Raw genomic sequence first — 17424 nt, forward strand, 5'->3', positions numbered from 1 at the left:
AATCCTGAATGTGCTATAAAGTGTTAATCACAGACGCGATTTTGTCATGTTTACTGAATACTAAGATTTTATACTTACGATTAATGTGCATGCTAAAAGATCATGTTTTATCTCCCACTTTTGGTTATAATTTATATTCCTGTCAAGAGTCACATAGGCAATGACACGTTAGTCTCTAAGTTAGGCTCTTTGTAATTGCTTCTAACATGGCTCATATTTCAAGAAACTAAACAATGGGAGGCCAGCTCTGAAAGTGTTGGTAGTAAGGTAATCTCTTTCACCTCCTGTTTCTGGCAAAACTTGGCAGCATTGGTGAAAAGTAATTATGAAGGTCTTGCCTATCTCTTGGACAGTTAACCGATGTCATCATGTGAATTAAAACATCCTGTTTTTGTCCCTTCACATCTTTCTGTCTTTACCACTTTCTTAGTTCTCTTGGGTTATTTACATATTGACGTTTCCAGGGTTACGGTAGTTCGTTGGTATGATACCATCTGGGTTATAAATCTCCCTTCCATGTTTCTCAGTCTCTGTGATTGATGCCTGTGTATTGGTACAGTTGATAATATTGAGAAACTGGGCTTTCTTTTTCTCTATCAGTGATTTCATCCGTCAATCTTTAAAATGGCGGCAAGGGGGAAACAAGTATTAAATTGTTTTTGTCAAAGCACGGGGCTTTGGAAGTGAATAAATATCCACCAGGCAGTGTTATAGTCTCTTGAGCACTTTATTTGTTATAAAGACAAATCCATAGCACACAATGGCACCTTCTTACTTCCAACATCCGGGATTACAAAGGATTAGCTCATAAAATGGTCTCAGCTTTTTAATGCGTTGTTTGAGATATTATTGAAACCTTATAAAAACAAGACTCGCTACAAACAGGATCGGTGTTCAATGTATATTAAATGAGGTCAGATAATTAAAGTCAAAATAATTTATAAATATTCAGATAAGAAAATCGAAATTACAAAAGCATATTTTGGTCAACATTAAACTGAATTACAACTGTGTGTGATCTCAATGCTATATCTACACAGCTAAGTTTTTGTTAAAATACAGTTTTAGTTATCAAATAGTCTACCTCACGCTCCAGTACATTCACCTAACTTCACTGCTAACACCCAGGACACATTTCACCCAGAACCTACCCATTTTACTCTAGTCCAGCTGGAACTCACACTCTCCTGTCTCAACAGATGCAGCGCACAAAAGTGCCACCATCCCCTGGCTACAAAATAAAATGCATTCTTTAAAGGTAAAAACTCAGAGAACTTCTGAAATGGCAACCCATTCGCTCTGTGTTCATGAAAATAGGCAATCCAATTTGTAAGTTTTCGAACCAATGTAAACTCTAGAAAACTCATGTTGAAGTATGGGAATAAGGACTCTGCACTAATATAGTGCGTAACAATACAGTGTCAGACTCGCCATTTACAGTAAATGCCTCGATTGGACTTTCCCGTGGATTGTCAGAATGCCACTGAGGATCAAGTTCACTCAAGTCTGTGCGAAATCCTTCAGGTTCTCTTCCTCTCATTTTCAAACAGGAAGAGAAAGGTTTTCAGGCCTCTTGGGAAAACCAAAAAAAGCAAAACACACCCACAAACAATTTGAAAACAAAATGGCAGACCCAGTAATCCTTGACTCCATGTCCAAATGAAGTTGGGGCACTATTCCTTTTGTAGTATTCGTGTTCTGCCCAAGATATCACATCGTGAGATTCCTCAAAGAACTGAGAAGTCTGAGAGCTACAAAAGAGAAAGCATTTAAGGCAGCAGTTGATGTCTACATTTGGATTCCTTTTTTCAAGTTACATGTCCAAGTCTCCATCGTAGGCCAAGGTCAGTGGCTTCTGATGACGAGGTGTGCTTTGATGTGGTTTTGGCTTCTTGCTGCAAAAGGGAAAAAGAGTTTTCAGATAAAGGTAACAGTGCTTTGCTTCAGCTGTCAAAGACAATCTTGAAGACTTTAATTCAAGTGGGAAAATTAGAAATGACTCATTTATCAGTAAGTATATGCTTACTGGAGATATAGTTGAAGAAATGCACTGTGGGAAGGCTTACCATTGTGTGAACCTCATAGCTCATACTCTCCCAAGCTAAACTGACTCCAGGCTTAGCTTCACTAGGCCCATAGTATAGGGGTATATGTTGACAGTATGATTAGAAACCATATATTAGAAAATATATGGTGTGTGCCTATATTCCTCACTTTAACTCTTTTAAAATATAAGCTACCCCCTTTTCAAAATCTTAAAAAAAGGTTTAGTGTATGGAGGAGAAGAGCTACCCATTTTCTGTGTTTGTTTTTGTTACACACAGGAAGGTGAACATCTGCTGTTCAGTAATTCCTAAGCTACCGTGACCTCCGCATCCCAGATGTTTAACATGTTAAGCAGCTGGAGCAGCCAGACTCCTGTGCCTTGCTCTGGCCTGAAAACTGTTATTCATTTGCCTGTCAACCCACTGTAACAAGTTCACCCTTTGTAGGTAAAAACATCCTCACCCCACTTTATCCGTGAATGGTGACTGTGTCCTACAAAGGGAGGCTACTTTTCCTACACATCAAGAGCCCAGTATGCCAAATCATTTGGAGAGCTGTCATGTACCGTCATTCTTTTTCTTATTTATAACGGAAAGTTTGTCATCTACTTTTCTTCTCCACAAGCGCTCTTTTTACCCTAGAAGCCTGGCTCTGGCATATCTTCAGAGGCTAGCTCTCTTCTACTCTGTCCTCATCAGGGATCTCTCTCTCTCTCTCTCTCTCTCTCTCTCTCTCTCTCTCTCTCTCTCTCTCACACACACACACACACACGCACACTAACACCTATTATTCATTTTAATCCAAAGCAGACTGGGCATTTTATATATTTTTTAAATTTTTATTAGATATATTTCTTTACTTACATTTCAAAGGTTATTCCCCTTCCTGGTTTCTTCTCCATAAGCCCCCATTCCCTTCCCTCCCCCTCCCCCAAACAGATATTCCCCCTATACATTGCTCCCCCCATATTCCCCTGCACAGGGGGTCCAACCTTGGCAGGACCAAGGGCTTCCCCTTCCCCTGATGCCCCAACAAGGCTATTCTCTGCTACATATGCAGTTGGAGCCCTGGGTCAGTCCATGGTATTTATTCTTTCAATAAGTCCCAGAAGTACTTTGAGAGGGAGGTACTTATAAGAAGCAACACTCTCCTTTGCCTGGAAAAAGTGAATTGGATTTTATATCCAGACGAAATTTAAATTAAAATGAAACATCTTAGTTTAGAAATGGCAGCAGTAGGATTTACTACTGTGTCATCTTCTGTCATTGGCATCTGTCAAGGGAGCATCTTCATCACAGCACAGTGTCCCCTGCTTCCTCTCCTGTGTTCCCTGGCAACTGCTAATCAACCGTCGACCTCCACACATCTCTCGATATGAATATCTCATACAAATGGCGTCTACCAGCTGTGGCTTTTGTGTCTAGCTTCTTCCACCCAGCAGTTAAAGTGGTGCATTTTCTGTTATCTGAACATATTTGAATATGAAGAGTTTGACAGGACCAGTTATAGGAAGGATTTCCCGATTTAACATGCCTACATTGTAATTTAAGGAGCAAGATTAATTTTTTTTCCTGATTCATGTCTGAAGCAAGCCATATGAGCTAAAGAGATAAAAATCGATTTCTGAAATTCTACTGAACGGAACCACACATCTTAGAGGCTCTCACCCAGCACCTGGCATGCAGTGGGCTCCCACTGAGGATCTGCTGAGTGCTCGGCCCAGGCTGCAGGCAAACAGCTTCCAGGCAGAGGAGCTGAGGGGAAGCAGCAACTTGATTTAGAATCTTCTGCAGAGAGAGCTCAGGCTTTGGATACTCTGCCTTGTAGGCTCTCTCCAGTTCTCAGAGCTCTATGGCATAATTACTTGACTGGCATCTAATCTAACCTCATCCTTTTGAATCCTAAGTATATTTCAGAGGCTTTATTTGTACCTGGGTGAGCTCCTATCACAGATAATAAACTTGGCTTGAAACAGGGTTCTTGGGATGCTGGTCGATGCCTTTAACCTGGAGGTGACACCTTTCTTCTGAAAATGTTATAGATGTCCCCCTGACCCCTCTATGTGTGAAAGAATAGGGAATAAGTAGGGGCCCAAGACTTGTAGAGCCTTTGGGTTTGGCAGTCTCTCCTTATCTTGCATGTGCTACATGCTCTTAGGTAAAGAAAAATGAGATCTGGACCCCAGGGAGTAAAGACAAGGAACGGCAATGGCTAGATTTGTATGAGGAGATAAAAACCTTGCCTGGGAGACATGTAAACTTGGTTAGGCTCTATGAGTGGGGCCTGGAAAAATTCTCTCAAAATGTGCATGGCGGCTTTTATGTCTGTGTCCATATGTAGATTTATGAGCACAGTGTCTACCTCTGAGACAGTGGAGGGCTGGGGACCACAGTGGGTCATGATAGCTGATAGTCACTGAGATTAGAGCTTTGTTCTCTGTCACTCATCTCACAGTGTGTAATCCATGAACACTATAAGCCCAAAGGTCTTAACTATGAATATGCAAGATTTCAGGACATTTGGGGTATTTAAAACAAATGAAATTCCTCCCTAATGCCAATCTGGGATGTCTAGAACACAGATCCCTGGGCAGCTGTGGTTTGACAACACTCCTATGCCAGTTAAAAAGCCTCCTGAAAGGGGGAGGGTGCACGTGGCCTTCGTGTGAAAGCCCAATAGTTAAGAGGTCTGTCTCTGGAGTTCTTGGTTCCCTTTTCTTCTGCTCCATTGGAACATGCCTCCTTTAAGATAATTGTTTGTTCCTTTTTTCCTTCCTAAATTGTGTTAGAAAAAGCATGATCACCATTCTCCCTCAAGCAAAACCAGGAACCATAAAGGGCTACCAATAGGCCAAAACTGTCAGCACCAGGCCCGTCCAGCATCCACCCCCTCACACATTTTCCTCCCATTGAGCCTGACAGAGTGCTCTGGACTGCCAGGACATCTTACAGAGTCACAAGAAGCCTAAGACTATGCTGGTGTCCTGGCTGGAGGAATTGTCATTGTTTAACAGTGACCTCTTTTAAGGATATCGGCATTTTAGCAAAGGGTAAGAATGCATTCATTCAGGAGAGACAACTGACAGGCAAGCTGTTGACAGTTTCAAGGGTCTTGGAATGCAACCCACAAGGCACAATCCTAAGCTAGCTGACATTGCATTGTTTGATGGAAGCAGGGGACATTTTTATTCAGACAGCTAGCTGTCTTCGAGAGACAAGCCTCTGGAAGACAGGATAGCACTCTTCAACTGTGGATGGAGAGTCTGTTGCCAAATGTGTTGCTGGGATAGACACAGTTACCCAGAGTGCCTTCTAGGCACTATGTCCAGGTTAATCACGAGCTCACCTGGGAGACAACTTGAGCAAATCATTATCTGGTGTTCAGTCCCAGGAGAACCTGAGAAGGGGAACCTTTCAAAATCTCCAACATTGATGGCAGGTGCTCAGAAGGTCCCCATGGAAAGGAGTGCTTAGGGAAGCCATTTTCCTGCATTTTTCAGAAGTCCACCCAAGTTTTATTATAGATTGCTTTCAGTGAACATATAAAAGCCTAGATCCTGGCATATGGTAAGAAATTTCTTACCATAAACTTTTTATTTTGGTGGAAAGTATAACATCTTCAAACTGTCATCCTTTAAAGCTCCTGCAAGCATTTGACAGACGGAGCTACCAGGAAAACCTCGTTTTGGGTATAAGCAGCTCCTCTGAGACAGTGAAGAACATGTCTCTCTGGGGCTATGGCTCGCTCACCTGTGAAAATGTAGGATGTCTAAGGTGAAAACCTAGGACAGCACATTGTATGTGAGAAACCTGCAGGATTTCTCAGGGCAGAGGACATGTAGGGACAGTCTGGATTTGAGAGTTAGCCAAATCCAGAGTTGATTCTACAAACCACGTGATTAAAGAAACAGTATTTCAGCTAACCGCTCCTTAAAACAGGAATGATAACAATAATATTGTGAGACCATCATGGGGATCAAGGACAGCCGTTTCCATGCCGTATTTCTATGCCTGATAGAAAAATATTTGACTTTCACATTTCCACAAACCCTAAAATCTTAAAACAAAAATCCTTTCTGCTAATCAAAGCATTCATTCATTCACTTATCTAGGCATTCAATTGATAATGATTCAAATTTGCGGTGTAAAAGAATCTATCTATAAAACCTAGTGAACATAGTCTCCCCTCTGAGGTCTTCGGGGCTCTGTAGACTGCTGAAAGATAACTATGCCAGCACCTACACAGTCAGCATGAAGGGAACACCAAAGGGCAGCAGACACAGACAAGTCATCCCAGGCTCTTAGAAAAGAAAAAAGCTCAGCATTTGAGTTTTGTTGGAAATGTGGGTTAAGTGCCAATAGCTGGTAAAACTTATTTTTGATAAAGGGGTCAAGAGGATGAAACTGTGAGAAATAACTTTGCTATTTAGAAAGGAGAATGTAAATAACCACATAGGATAAGCACAGTAGCCTGAGAAATATGAATAGACAGAGTTGGCGTTTGGCCTAAAACGTCTCTAACAGCAGCACAGATCCACAGAGATGCTGTATTCAACCATGTGTGTGGAAATAAATACAGGAGAGGGAAGAGTAGGCTTGATTGCCAATGGAGGGGCTGTTGGGATCATCGAGTAGCAGGCGTAACAGTGCACATGAATACTGCATCAAACTGTTACTACCATGGATAAGAGAAGCCAATACTTTTAAGCTAAATATTAATACATGACACAGGCTTTGGAACTGGGTATATGATAAGGCAAATTGATTAAATACTTGGGTAGATTTTTTTCTTATTTAATATAAATAGAAAAACTATTTAAGCTGGCCAAACTTTTCAAAGACACTTAGCCCTGTGAGATAATAAAGACAAATGTTAGGGTCTGTATAGTACAGGTTAGCCAGGCCAGGGTCCGGGGAAGAGCGGAAGATGAAATTGAGAGTCGTTTGGGTTTGGGTCATGAATGACTTTAGGTATTCAGCTAGACAGTGAAACGTGACCTGACTTAATCAGTAACCTGTGGCATTTCTAACGGCTTGAAGAAGAGAGGTAAGACGATGACCATTGGAGTTGTGTTTTACAAAGACTAATGTAGCCATAGAATGAAGGAGAAAGCATGTTTAAACCCAAGTGTGGATTTCCTATGCAATGCATCAGGTTGGTCCCGGAAACATAAGGGAGACATTCTACTGGTATTTTGTAATTGGATCTTCTGAACTGGCATGGTTGCACACCCCTAGTCCCAGTGTTTAGGAGTCTGAGTCTGGAGAATTAACCTGAGTTTAGATCATCCTGGTTTAATAAGGCTTAGGAGGGAGGAAGAGAGGAGCAAAAGAGATACAGAGACACAGATATAGACACAGACACATGAATGCATGAGCGTGCGCGTGCGCACACACACACACACACACACACATACACACACACGGAGTGGGGGACAGAACAGAGACAAAGACAGAGTCAGACATAAAGATAGAGGAGGGGATTGGTAAAAAAATATCCTACTACCAGAATTGAGAATCCCAGAGCTTGGTGTTACATACAGTCTTATTAAATATTTGCTGCTGGGATTAAATAGACTACATTTTGGACTATAGTCTAAAAATGTATACGTTGTAGGAAAGGGAGAAAAATATTAATGGTTCTACAAGAATTTTTTACATCTAGATATATTAAAAACTACATGCTAGTTTCTAATTTCTCGGGTATAAGAGTGTTCTTGGGACAACAGAACCTAGATTGGGGATGAGACTCTTAGAATGGAGGAAGCCATTTGTTTTTATATTGCCGTCCGGCCAACCAAAATCTGGAACCTTATTGTCTGCAACGTGAAGAGCATTGTCCTATATACCTTGGTGACTTTTAGATCCTCTACTGTGACTTATAGAATGTCCTGCTTTCTAACCTTTTTTGGAGGCAGGCATCTTGGAAGACTCTGAAACTCCTGGGAGCGTTTAATCTCACATTTGTTCATCGTGACTAGATGTTCACAGCACTTGTCAAACTTACCAATGAAACACTTAAGCTGGTCCAGTCACTTCATCACAGGGTTGGTGACTGCTGGAGACGGCATGTTTTATTACAACACTCTGGAAATACTAGCTGAGTAGAAATCCTATTTCTAGGGATTCAATCTTGGTCACTACAGGTGGTAAGAGGGATAAAAGTCATCTGATTTTCTTCACCAATTTTGACTGACCGAAAGTAAAGATTTAAAAGTTTGTGTAGCCTTGGAAACAGAATTTGAAGATATATATATATATATATATATATATATATATATATTTGCGTCAAGATTAAAATGTGGATAAAAATTCTCAAGAAATATTCTATGAGACAGATGAGCAATATAAATATCTCAGTTGGGAAGAAAAAAAAAACACCAATAGCACTTTGATCTCATAAAAAATATCCTTGAAAATGCTGCTTTGGAAGCTAATATATTCTTCACATACTTTAAAGTATTCAAATTTATTTATGTGTATGTAGTCTCAGGAACAGCTCGTCGACTAAAATGTATTCTGTATAATAGCAATACACTAATTAGAGCTTCCAGAGAGTAGGCAGTAGGACTAGTAGTCACTTGTAAAGCAGGGGCCTTGGAACTTACAGCTAGTTAGATGTGGCTGTTTTAAATATTATCTTTGTTATTAAAAGTGCATTAACAAGAGGGGGGAACCAACTGGTTTATTCACTCTTCAAAACAGGCTAGATTAAGAACTGATAATAACTAAGGATAATTTTATATCTAGGATTATCTAAAGTTGTGTTCTCAGATTGGCAACAGATCAGAATTACCTGGGGGAATTAATGTATGTGGAGAAGTCCTGGCCACACTCAACAGTAACTAATTTGGGTCCTTGGGTGCAGAAGTCGGCATTAGTGTCTAGGAGACGCCTTATGTACACGATGGTAAACCTGTATCCCAACCAAACGCTAAGTGTGCAAGTGCCAAGCCATGGCTTGTCTTTTACATTTTCTCATGTTACCCAAAACCCAAATAAGAATGTGCTATCAAGTGGCACCAGTATTGGCAAAGGTCCCATATTCCAACTGTTAATCTCTTTTTCTGGAAATCCTTTCATTTTAACACCCCCCCCTCCAACATAAAAGCCAGGGTGTATGTGATTTTCATTCTTTGGTACTTACCAAACAAGATAGGAAGTAAATACTAGGAAGATCATGATAAGAAAACTGCCACCGGAAACGCCATAAACCCAAATTTTTACTCGGCCGTCTGTTGAAGACAGAAGTAACACAACAGCATTAGCTAGCACATGGAAGTCGCCAGCATTTAGGAGAGAAAGCACACACACACACACACACACACACACACACACACACACACACACACACACACACACAAACCTAATGTCTGTTGACCAAGAGCCCACGACTAATTCTAGGCCTGAAATGGATACCTAAGCTAGCTGATCACTCAATAGCAGAATTTAGCCACGTTTTGGGATGATCTATGAGCTTCCCAAGGAATCTGATGGTGACAGTACTCTCTTCTGAGTATCATAAGAATGCAGATTATTTACTAGAGGTAATTGTGACAGCAATTAATAGAAAATTAGGTCACAAATTTGAAAAAGAGTGAGGAGAGCTATATGTGATGGTTTGGAAGGAGGATGGTGACATGGTATAATTGTTCTAAAGCTGAAAAAAATAAAATAAATAATTTTAAAAAATAAAATAAATTATATAACACTATACCAGTTGGTGTGGACCTTCTAGACATGAACAGTTTATACCACTCTAATTTTTAGCAAAGTAACCATTAAAAACATTAGGTTGTTACTTCAGTGTGGTGGGGGACAGGTCTATAATCCCAGCACTCAAAAGGGTTAATACAAGTTTGAGGTTATCTTTGTCTTATGAAATGAACAAACATACAAAAACTGTAAGGTTGTAACTGCATTGCAGTAAATACATTTTCTGGCCAAATAATCGCTCCTACACCTGAATTCACAGATGTCTGTGGTTGGTGATTGGTGTTAAATATAACAGAATAATGTCAGCAAAGGAGAAAAGGTAAAAATAAAAACAGAAATATATAACCCAAGCTCCCACTCCCAGTGTGACATACAGACAACTGATGTGGTAACTGATCAAGTTGACAGAGGAGTTTCGAACTTGATCGAAGATGCTGGAAGTCTAACCTGCCATATAAGAACCACCGGAGTTTCTCACAACACAAAGAACAAGGGCAAAAACCCTGCAGTCACAAAGATGACCACATTTCTCTGATTTTTCTTTTTAACCTGAGTGGACAGAAGTCTAGGATTCACATTTCAGTAGCTCTTTCTGCTGAGTGAAATTAGGTGAATTAAAAAATCAAGTGGATTATCTGTACCACACTCTTCCCTCAAATCCAGGGACCATCATGGAAGAGGGGGCAGATGGGACTAGTCCCCACGTCAGCAAGGACTTTGTTAGTACAGTGCCCTCTGGACAGGACAGGACTTCTGCTTTTATTAACTCCAGGAACTCACAGCAGCTGCGGCTGTCTGCACCACAGCTGACCAAGAGCAAGCCAATCAACACTCCAGTGGGGATGGGGAGGGGAGCAGAGCCCCACCCCACCTGAAGCGCTAGTAACAGGGGATGCAGGGAAGGGAGGGTCAGGTTTTTCGTTTAAAGGCTATAGGTCAACCTGGTAGGTAGAGCACACTACAGTGGATATCCCCATGTGGGGACATAGGCAGTACATAGCTGGGTTCTGTGGGAGATATATTTATATATGTATCTATATTTGTATCTAATATATATATCTATTTATATCTCATCTTCTATATCTCTATCATATAAATCTTCTACCTGTCTATATCTCTATAATACTATAAATTTATGACCATGTGCAGAAGGAAACATTCTTTTAGATTTCGTACCTACTGCAGTTAAATGAAATTTAGTAGTCAAGTAAATATTATGGTCTATGTGTGACTTCTTTTTATATGTAAAATATATTTTTAGGTGAACTAGGATTTTCATTTATATGACAGAAATTGTTTCTGGCAATTTAATTTCCCCTCCGTTTAGCGTGAGCATGACGCTAACCAGGTTTGTAAGTGGGCTGACAAAGGCAATTGTTAGCATCCCAAAGGAATGGCGTTTCTTTGTGAAAGCCATACTCAGGGATTCAGATTCACCGAAGGCTGGATCCACAGTGCACACTGCAGCGCGTCTGAGACACTGAGGTCTGCATGGGACAGACAACCCCCAGAATCTACTGCAAAAGATTTGTTTAAAGTAACATCACAGTTAAATCGCACTGCAAGTCACTACATTTTTTTTTCAAGCCTCAACTAAAGACTCACTTGAGAAAGAAGTTCAGTGAAATTATATGTTTCTGTGGTCATAAACATCTTATAAAAGGTTGAGAGTGATTGTTCTGAAACACGGGTGACAAAATTCTCCATTCTGAGCTCTTACATTGGTGATCTGAGCAAGAATGTTCCTAACATAGGACCTCAGGATTCAGACTCCGAGATGGCCTAGTGCTTTATTTCACTGTAGAAGAACGTGGTGGGTCAGAAGGCTATTTTGGGGGTGAATTTAACAATTAATTTAATATATAAATTCACATTTGTAGCAGGATAATGAGACTAAAAGTTCAAACTATTTAAAACAATGCAGGGTGAAAATGTCTTTCTGTAACTTCACTTTCCTCATGGAAGCTATCCCTATTCCAATGTCTGTGGATCTTTTCAGTTTTAATGATCATGGGTAGGCATCTGAATGCACACATGAATACACACATGAGCACATGAATGCAAATAGCTTTAGAAATAGAACTTGTACGATGAGTGTTGTTCGGTTGTAACTCTCTGGTTTTATTCCCTGGTGTCGGTGGATTGCTGATAGTCCTAGTTTACTTCACTTCAGTGTATCCATGAGCGGCATCACACAGTTCAACCATACTCATGCTTTCACAGCGTTCCACTTATGGAATCTCAGATGCCTCTGCTCATTTGTTAAAATAAGCTGTGATCATTGTAACAGTGACCGTTTGTACTCTTATGTGTATGCATGTGCAGGATGGATTCTTGAGAGAAATTTCAGATTGAAACATGTGGCAGTTAAACATATTATGACAGCCTCTGTGTCCCCTGAGGGCTGCTTCAGATTATGCTCTCCTGCCATTAAACCGATCAGGCTAAAACGTGTTTTGGGGGAGATTATTCTGTGGCCCAGCACTTACCACACAACTATGAGGACTGGAGTTCAAACACCTAGTACTCACATAAAAGCCAGGCAGCCATGGTGGCCGGTCTGACTGTAATCCCAGTATGTGCAAATCAGAAACAGGAGGTCCCCAGAGCAAGCTGATTGCAGGTAGGTAGACTAGCTGATTGCACTCTCTACATCCAGCTGAGAGCCGCTGCTTCAATATTTAAGAAAAGCAATGGAGGAATACACTTGATGACCACCTTGACTATCCATACACATGTACACATGTACACATGTGCATTCACACAAGCACATGTGTCCCACTACATGAAAACACATACATACATGTGCTGGAACAGCACATGTAAACACACACTGAAGTGTTGCTATATCTTCACATACAGATCCATCCATACATACATACATCATACACACATACATACATATGTGCACACAGATTTTAGAATGTGTCTATACATCTTTATGTGTGTGCATGCATATACATTTTTGCATGTGTTTATATACTTATGCACATCCATTTTTTATTTATTTATACATTGACACATATGTCTGTTTACCTCTCCCCACATATTGTTGGCTTGTTGGCGCTTTAGTTAGATCCCATAGTCTTTTTGTAGATTAGAGATTAAGGATCTCTCTCTCTTTCTTTCTTTCCTTCTTTCTTTCTTTCTTTCTTTCTTTCTTTCTTTTTCTTTCTCTCTCTCTTTCTTTCTCTCTCTCTTCCTCCCTCCCTCTCTCTTTCTTTCTTTCTTTTCTTCCTTCCTTTCTTTTCTTTCATTCTTTTTTCTTTCTTTTTATTTCCTTCTTTTCTTTTTTTTGTTTTTTTCTTTTGTTTCTGTGTTTTGTTTTCTGAGAAGGGTTTCTCTGTGTAGCTCTAGCTGTCTTAGAACTCACTCTGTAGACTAGGCTGGTCTTAAACTTGAGGTCTGTCTGCCTTCACCTCCTGAGTGCTGAGGTTAAAGGTGAGTGTAGCATTCACACAGCCTGGCAAAGGATCGCTTTTGTCTATGTGGAGATTCACTGTAAACTTATTCTGAAATTACGGAGATGAAAAGTACACATGTCACATCATTTCCCCCTATTTAAATCTACCCCTGCTTTGCTCTTAACGCTCAAATGTTTGTAAAATACTTTTGGCATAGAAGGGGATCAAAGTTTGAATCAGATGGGATGCTCTTTCTGAGAAGCCAGTTTCTCCCACTGGGTTGCACATCCTCTGCATCTGGGCTCTGGGCTTTGTTTCATTTCAACATGGGACCATGGAACTTTAGAGATGAACCAAGGCTTCAGATCAGAAGGAAGTTTATCTGTTCAAGGTTTGTCTGTCTTCCCTGTCAATTGTGGCCTTGCCTGGAAGTTTGAAGTGTCTCACTTTGGAAAAGAGGTTAGTGTGAGGAGCACAGAGATGCTTGTCCCTCACAAAGCGGCACACGAGAGTCTTAGTCACCTGTGTCTCAAAACTCACCCCTGTCACTTTCTGGTGTGCCCCTGGTGAATTTACCTGATGCTTCCAGGTTTGGTTTTTTTACTCTCTCCAACAAGGCTGATGGCTTTTGGTATGCATTCAGAACATTTTCTTTTCTGTTCATGGTAAACATTAATTTCTGAGCCCTAGAGGCTGGATGCTTGGCCTTGCCCAGGACAATCCTGCAAAGTGGGTCATTGCACTGATTTTTATAGATAAAGGAACCAAGACAGAACCATTATGAAGTCATGCTTGTTTGAAAGCAGGTGGTTCAAGCCACAATATTGAATGGCCCACTTCTCTAAAAACTGGGTCTCCTTACCACCTCCCCAGTGCCTTTAAAACCACAACAGGTCTATGGGCATTTCCTGTCAGTTTCTTTGATTCTATTCCACTTTCTCCTTTAATTTTATCTAAATGCACAAATCCAGTTATAGAAGCAGCAACAATTTACAAGTAAAAGACATTTTCCCAAGACACTTCCTTGTTCCTAGCTCACTACCTCTCAGACTATGATTGACAGGCTAATAAGCATCCATGAGAATGCTTTATGCTTAAAAAGGACCACACAACATAAAACCCTCAAATCTGAGAAATCTTGAGCTAAATCACGTCCTTTGTCTTTCTTTCCTTCCTTCCCTCCATCCCTTCCACAGTAAAAGCTCACCGGAAGAAAATTAGCATCCCTTATTCACAGCAGAAACACACCTGGGTCAAGAGGTTGAAGAGACCATCCTTTGAAAATATCATGAATCTTGGAGTTCACAGGTCGGTTTTTCCCAGAGAGGGTTTTCACGTCAGCTTTTTTATCCTCTGAGCCGGGTACCTTCATGCAGTAATCCAGGAAGCCACTTGATCTCATTATCTCTGTGTACCCCTGCTCGCAGCCACAAACTCCACCCTACAGTACAGAAAATACATTTGGGGTTACATAGGCATCGTGAAAACGAATAAAGAAGTATTCAAACACCAGCGAAATCACTTATTGTTTGCCTTTATGTCTTGGAAATTCAGGGGTTTCAGCCACTGATGTACCAGAGGGATAAAGATCACATCCGTAATTCAATTTTCTGCATCTCAATGTCAGCCTTAAATGACTTGCCAGGTCTTCCCTTTTTCGAAGAGTTATTTTTATTATTTATTTATTTCACTTATTCATTTAACATCCCTCTCAGTGGCCCCTCCCAGTTACCCCTCCCACCATCTCTCCCCTGTCCCTTCTTTCTCTTTGTCTCTGAGTGGGTGGGGATGCCCTGGGTATCCCCCCCCATCCTTTGCCAGGTCTTTCTAATGGGCTTATAATTCAGACATTTTTTCCAAGGATGACATCAAACTTCTCTGAGAGTAGGGTGTATTAATATGGCGTTTCTTCTCTTTCAGGGATGCTTATGACCTTTTATCAAACTTTCATCCTCGACTTTCCCACAGTAGTTTCGGATGCCAACCCATAGGTTTCGGCTTTCCCTTCTTACTGCAAAGAAAGGCCACAGGTCTCTGCAGACATTTCCTTTGAATCAGGTGATGCCTGAGTCATTACCCCAAATACTTGATGCCTTTCTCACCCTGCACCCTTGGTGCTGAACTAGTCATGGCTGCCATTCTGCCTCTAGGAGGGAGGTCCAGGTGGAGGAAAGACACTTTATTGAAATCACATTTAAGGAAAAGATGCCATCTATCCATCACCCTCCATTACTCGTCATTGTCGTAACTGGAGTGTCACCTTATAACACGTCCCTGCTTGACATCACGACAGTGTGTCCTTTATATTTGCTACCTGGTTTCTGGCCACTTTCATGTATAATGAGTGTCTTGGACAAGCTGACTATGATAAACGATGATAGACAAGGGCTCCTATCTGTCTTAGGAAGTGAATGAGAACGTAATTCCTCTTAGTCCAATAGACAGACACTGGAAAATCAGAGAAAAGAAGAACGGTGTGATTATCAGTCTTTATGACTCTGCCAGCATGGCTCCTCTCAGATAATTCACCTTCTGGCATTTTCTGAACAGATCTCTACGTCCTATGGCCACTTAAGCCAATCCTTACCAAACAGCTCGTCTGGCTGGGATCATCAGTTGTTGACTAAATTTGATTTTAAGGAGCGGTAGCTACTGAAACTGAATAAGGCACCTTCATGCTCTACGAAAGGACAGATGGCAGGCGGAGAAGCAAATGCTGTAACTAACGGCCCACAGTTCAGTGCAGGATAAAGCTATAACAACGCCCCGTATTTTCAGTTGATGCAAGTTTCACATGGTAGTGTTATTGAAGCCATCTTTACAAGACAAATATTCTTAGTCTGAGAAAAGAGCTGTATCTTGTTAGTTGTATCAGCCAAGGGTTTAGGGAAGAGTTATCTATGTTTTATCAAGTGTCCACAAGGTTGGGTAAAGGCAACTTACATTTTTTCAAACATTGTGAGGCCAAATAAATTTATTTCTTCCCTTTTCGTTTCTATTTTTCTGTAGATCTACCCATGTCTTTTCCGTGGTAAAGAATTAACCCATCTTGCCCGGACCAGCGGAGGATCCCTGCCTTCAGCAGCTCTCTGCTCCCAGGCCCCCCGGAGGGGAGTTCTGGCCGCCTGGTCGGGCGGGCACTCCTGAGGCAGCAGAGCGGAGGAGACCACCAACGCTGCCCACCTCTGCCCACATCCCTGGCCCAGGAGGATACTGTATACGGCCTCTGGGTACCCGTAGAGGAGGGTCCAGGAGCAGCAGATCCACTGCGTCTGAGACACCACACCTGAAGGGACCGACCGCATAAACAGTTCTCTGCACCCAAATCCCGTGGGAGGGAGAGCTAAACCTTCAGAGAGGCGGACACGCCTGGGAAACCAGAAGAGACTGCACGCTGCACACAGTACTGACCCCAGAGGAAAAACAAAACTATCTGGAACCTGGTGCACTTAAACCTCCCCGGAAGGCGGCGCGATCTTCCTGGCTGCTGAGGCAGTGGAGAGCTCATAGGCAACACCCATGACAAACTTGAGCCTGGGGACCACAGGTAAGACAAACTTTTCTGCTACAAACGACTTGCCTGGTGAACTCAAGACACAGGCTCACAGGAACAGCTGAAGACCTGTAGAAAAAAAACTACACGGCATGAAAGCAGAACACTCTGTCCCCATAACTGGCTGAAAACAGAAAAACAGAAAACAGGTCTACAGCACTCCTGAAACACAGGCTTATAAGACAGTCTAGCCACTGTCAGAAATAGCAGAACAAAGTAACACTAGAGATAATCTGATGGCGAGAGGCAAGCGCAGGAACCCAAGCAACAGAAACCAAGACTACATGGCATCATCGGAGCCCAATTCTCCCACCAAAGCAAACACAGAATATCCAAACACACCAGAAAAGCAAGATCTAGTTTCAAAATCATATTTGATCATGATGTTGGAGGACTTCAAGAAAGACATGAGAACTCCCTTAGAAACACAGAAAACATAAACAAACAAGTAAGAAGCCTACAGAAGGAGTCACAAAAAATCCTGAAAAATTCCAGGAAAACACAATCAAACAGTTGAAGGAATTAAAAATGGAAATAAAAGCAATCAAGAAAGAACACATGGAAACAACCCTGGATATGAAAACCAAAGAAGAACAAGGGCTGTAGATACAAGCATCACCAAGCAGACTCTGAGATGGAAGAGAGAGAATCTCCAGAAGACAGAAGATTCCATAGAAATCATTGACTCAACTGTCAAAAGATAATG

The 17424-nt window shown here is 41.4% G+C and overlaps 1 protein-coding gene across 1 annotated transcript; it reads right to left on the reverse strand.

Moving 5' to 3' along the window:
• Window positions 1-712: 712 nt before the first annotated feature.
• Window positions 713-14699, reverse strand: LOC116911144 (thrombospondin type-1 domain-containing protein 7B-like). Its single transcript, XM_032914997.1, has 3 exons — window positions 14414-14699; window positions 9193-9280; window positions 713-1895 (listed from the first exon to the last, which is right to left on the reverse strand). The coding sequence occupies exons 1-3, from the start codon at window positions 14565-14567 to the stop codon at window positions 1814-1816; spliced, it is 324 nt and encodes a 107-aa protein (XP_032770888.1). The 5' UTR covers window positions 14568-14699; the 3' UTR covers window positions 713-1813.
• Between the last annotated feature and the right edge of the window lie 2725 nt (window positions 14700-17424).

The sequence above is a fragment of the Rattus rattus genome, chromosome 10 (assembly GCF_011064425.1).
Source record: "Rattus rattus isolate New Zealand chromosome 10, Rrattus_CSIRO_v1, whole genome shotgun sequence".
NCBI classification, from domain to species: domain Eukaryota; kingdom Metazoa; phylum Chordata; class Mammalia; order Rodentia; family Muridae; genus Rattus; species Rattus rattus.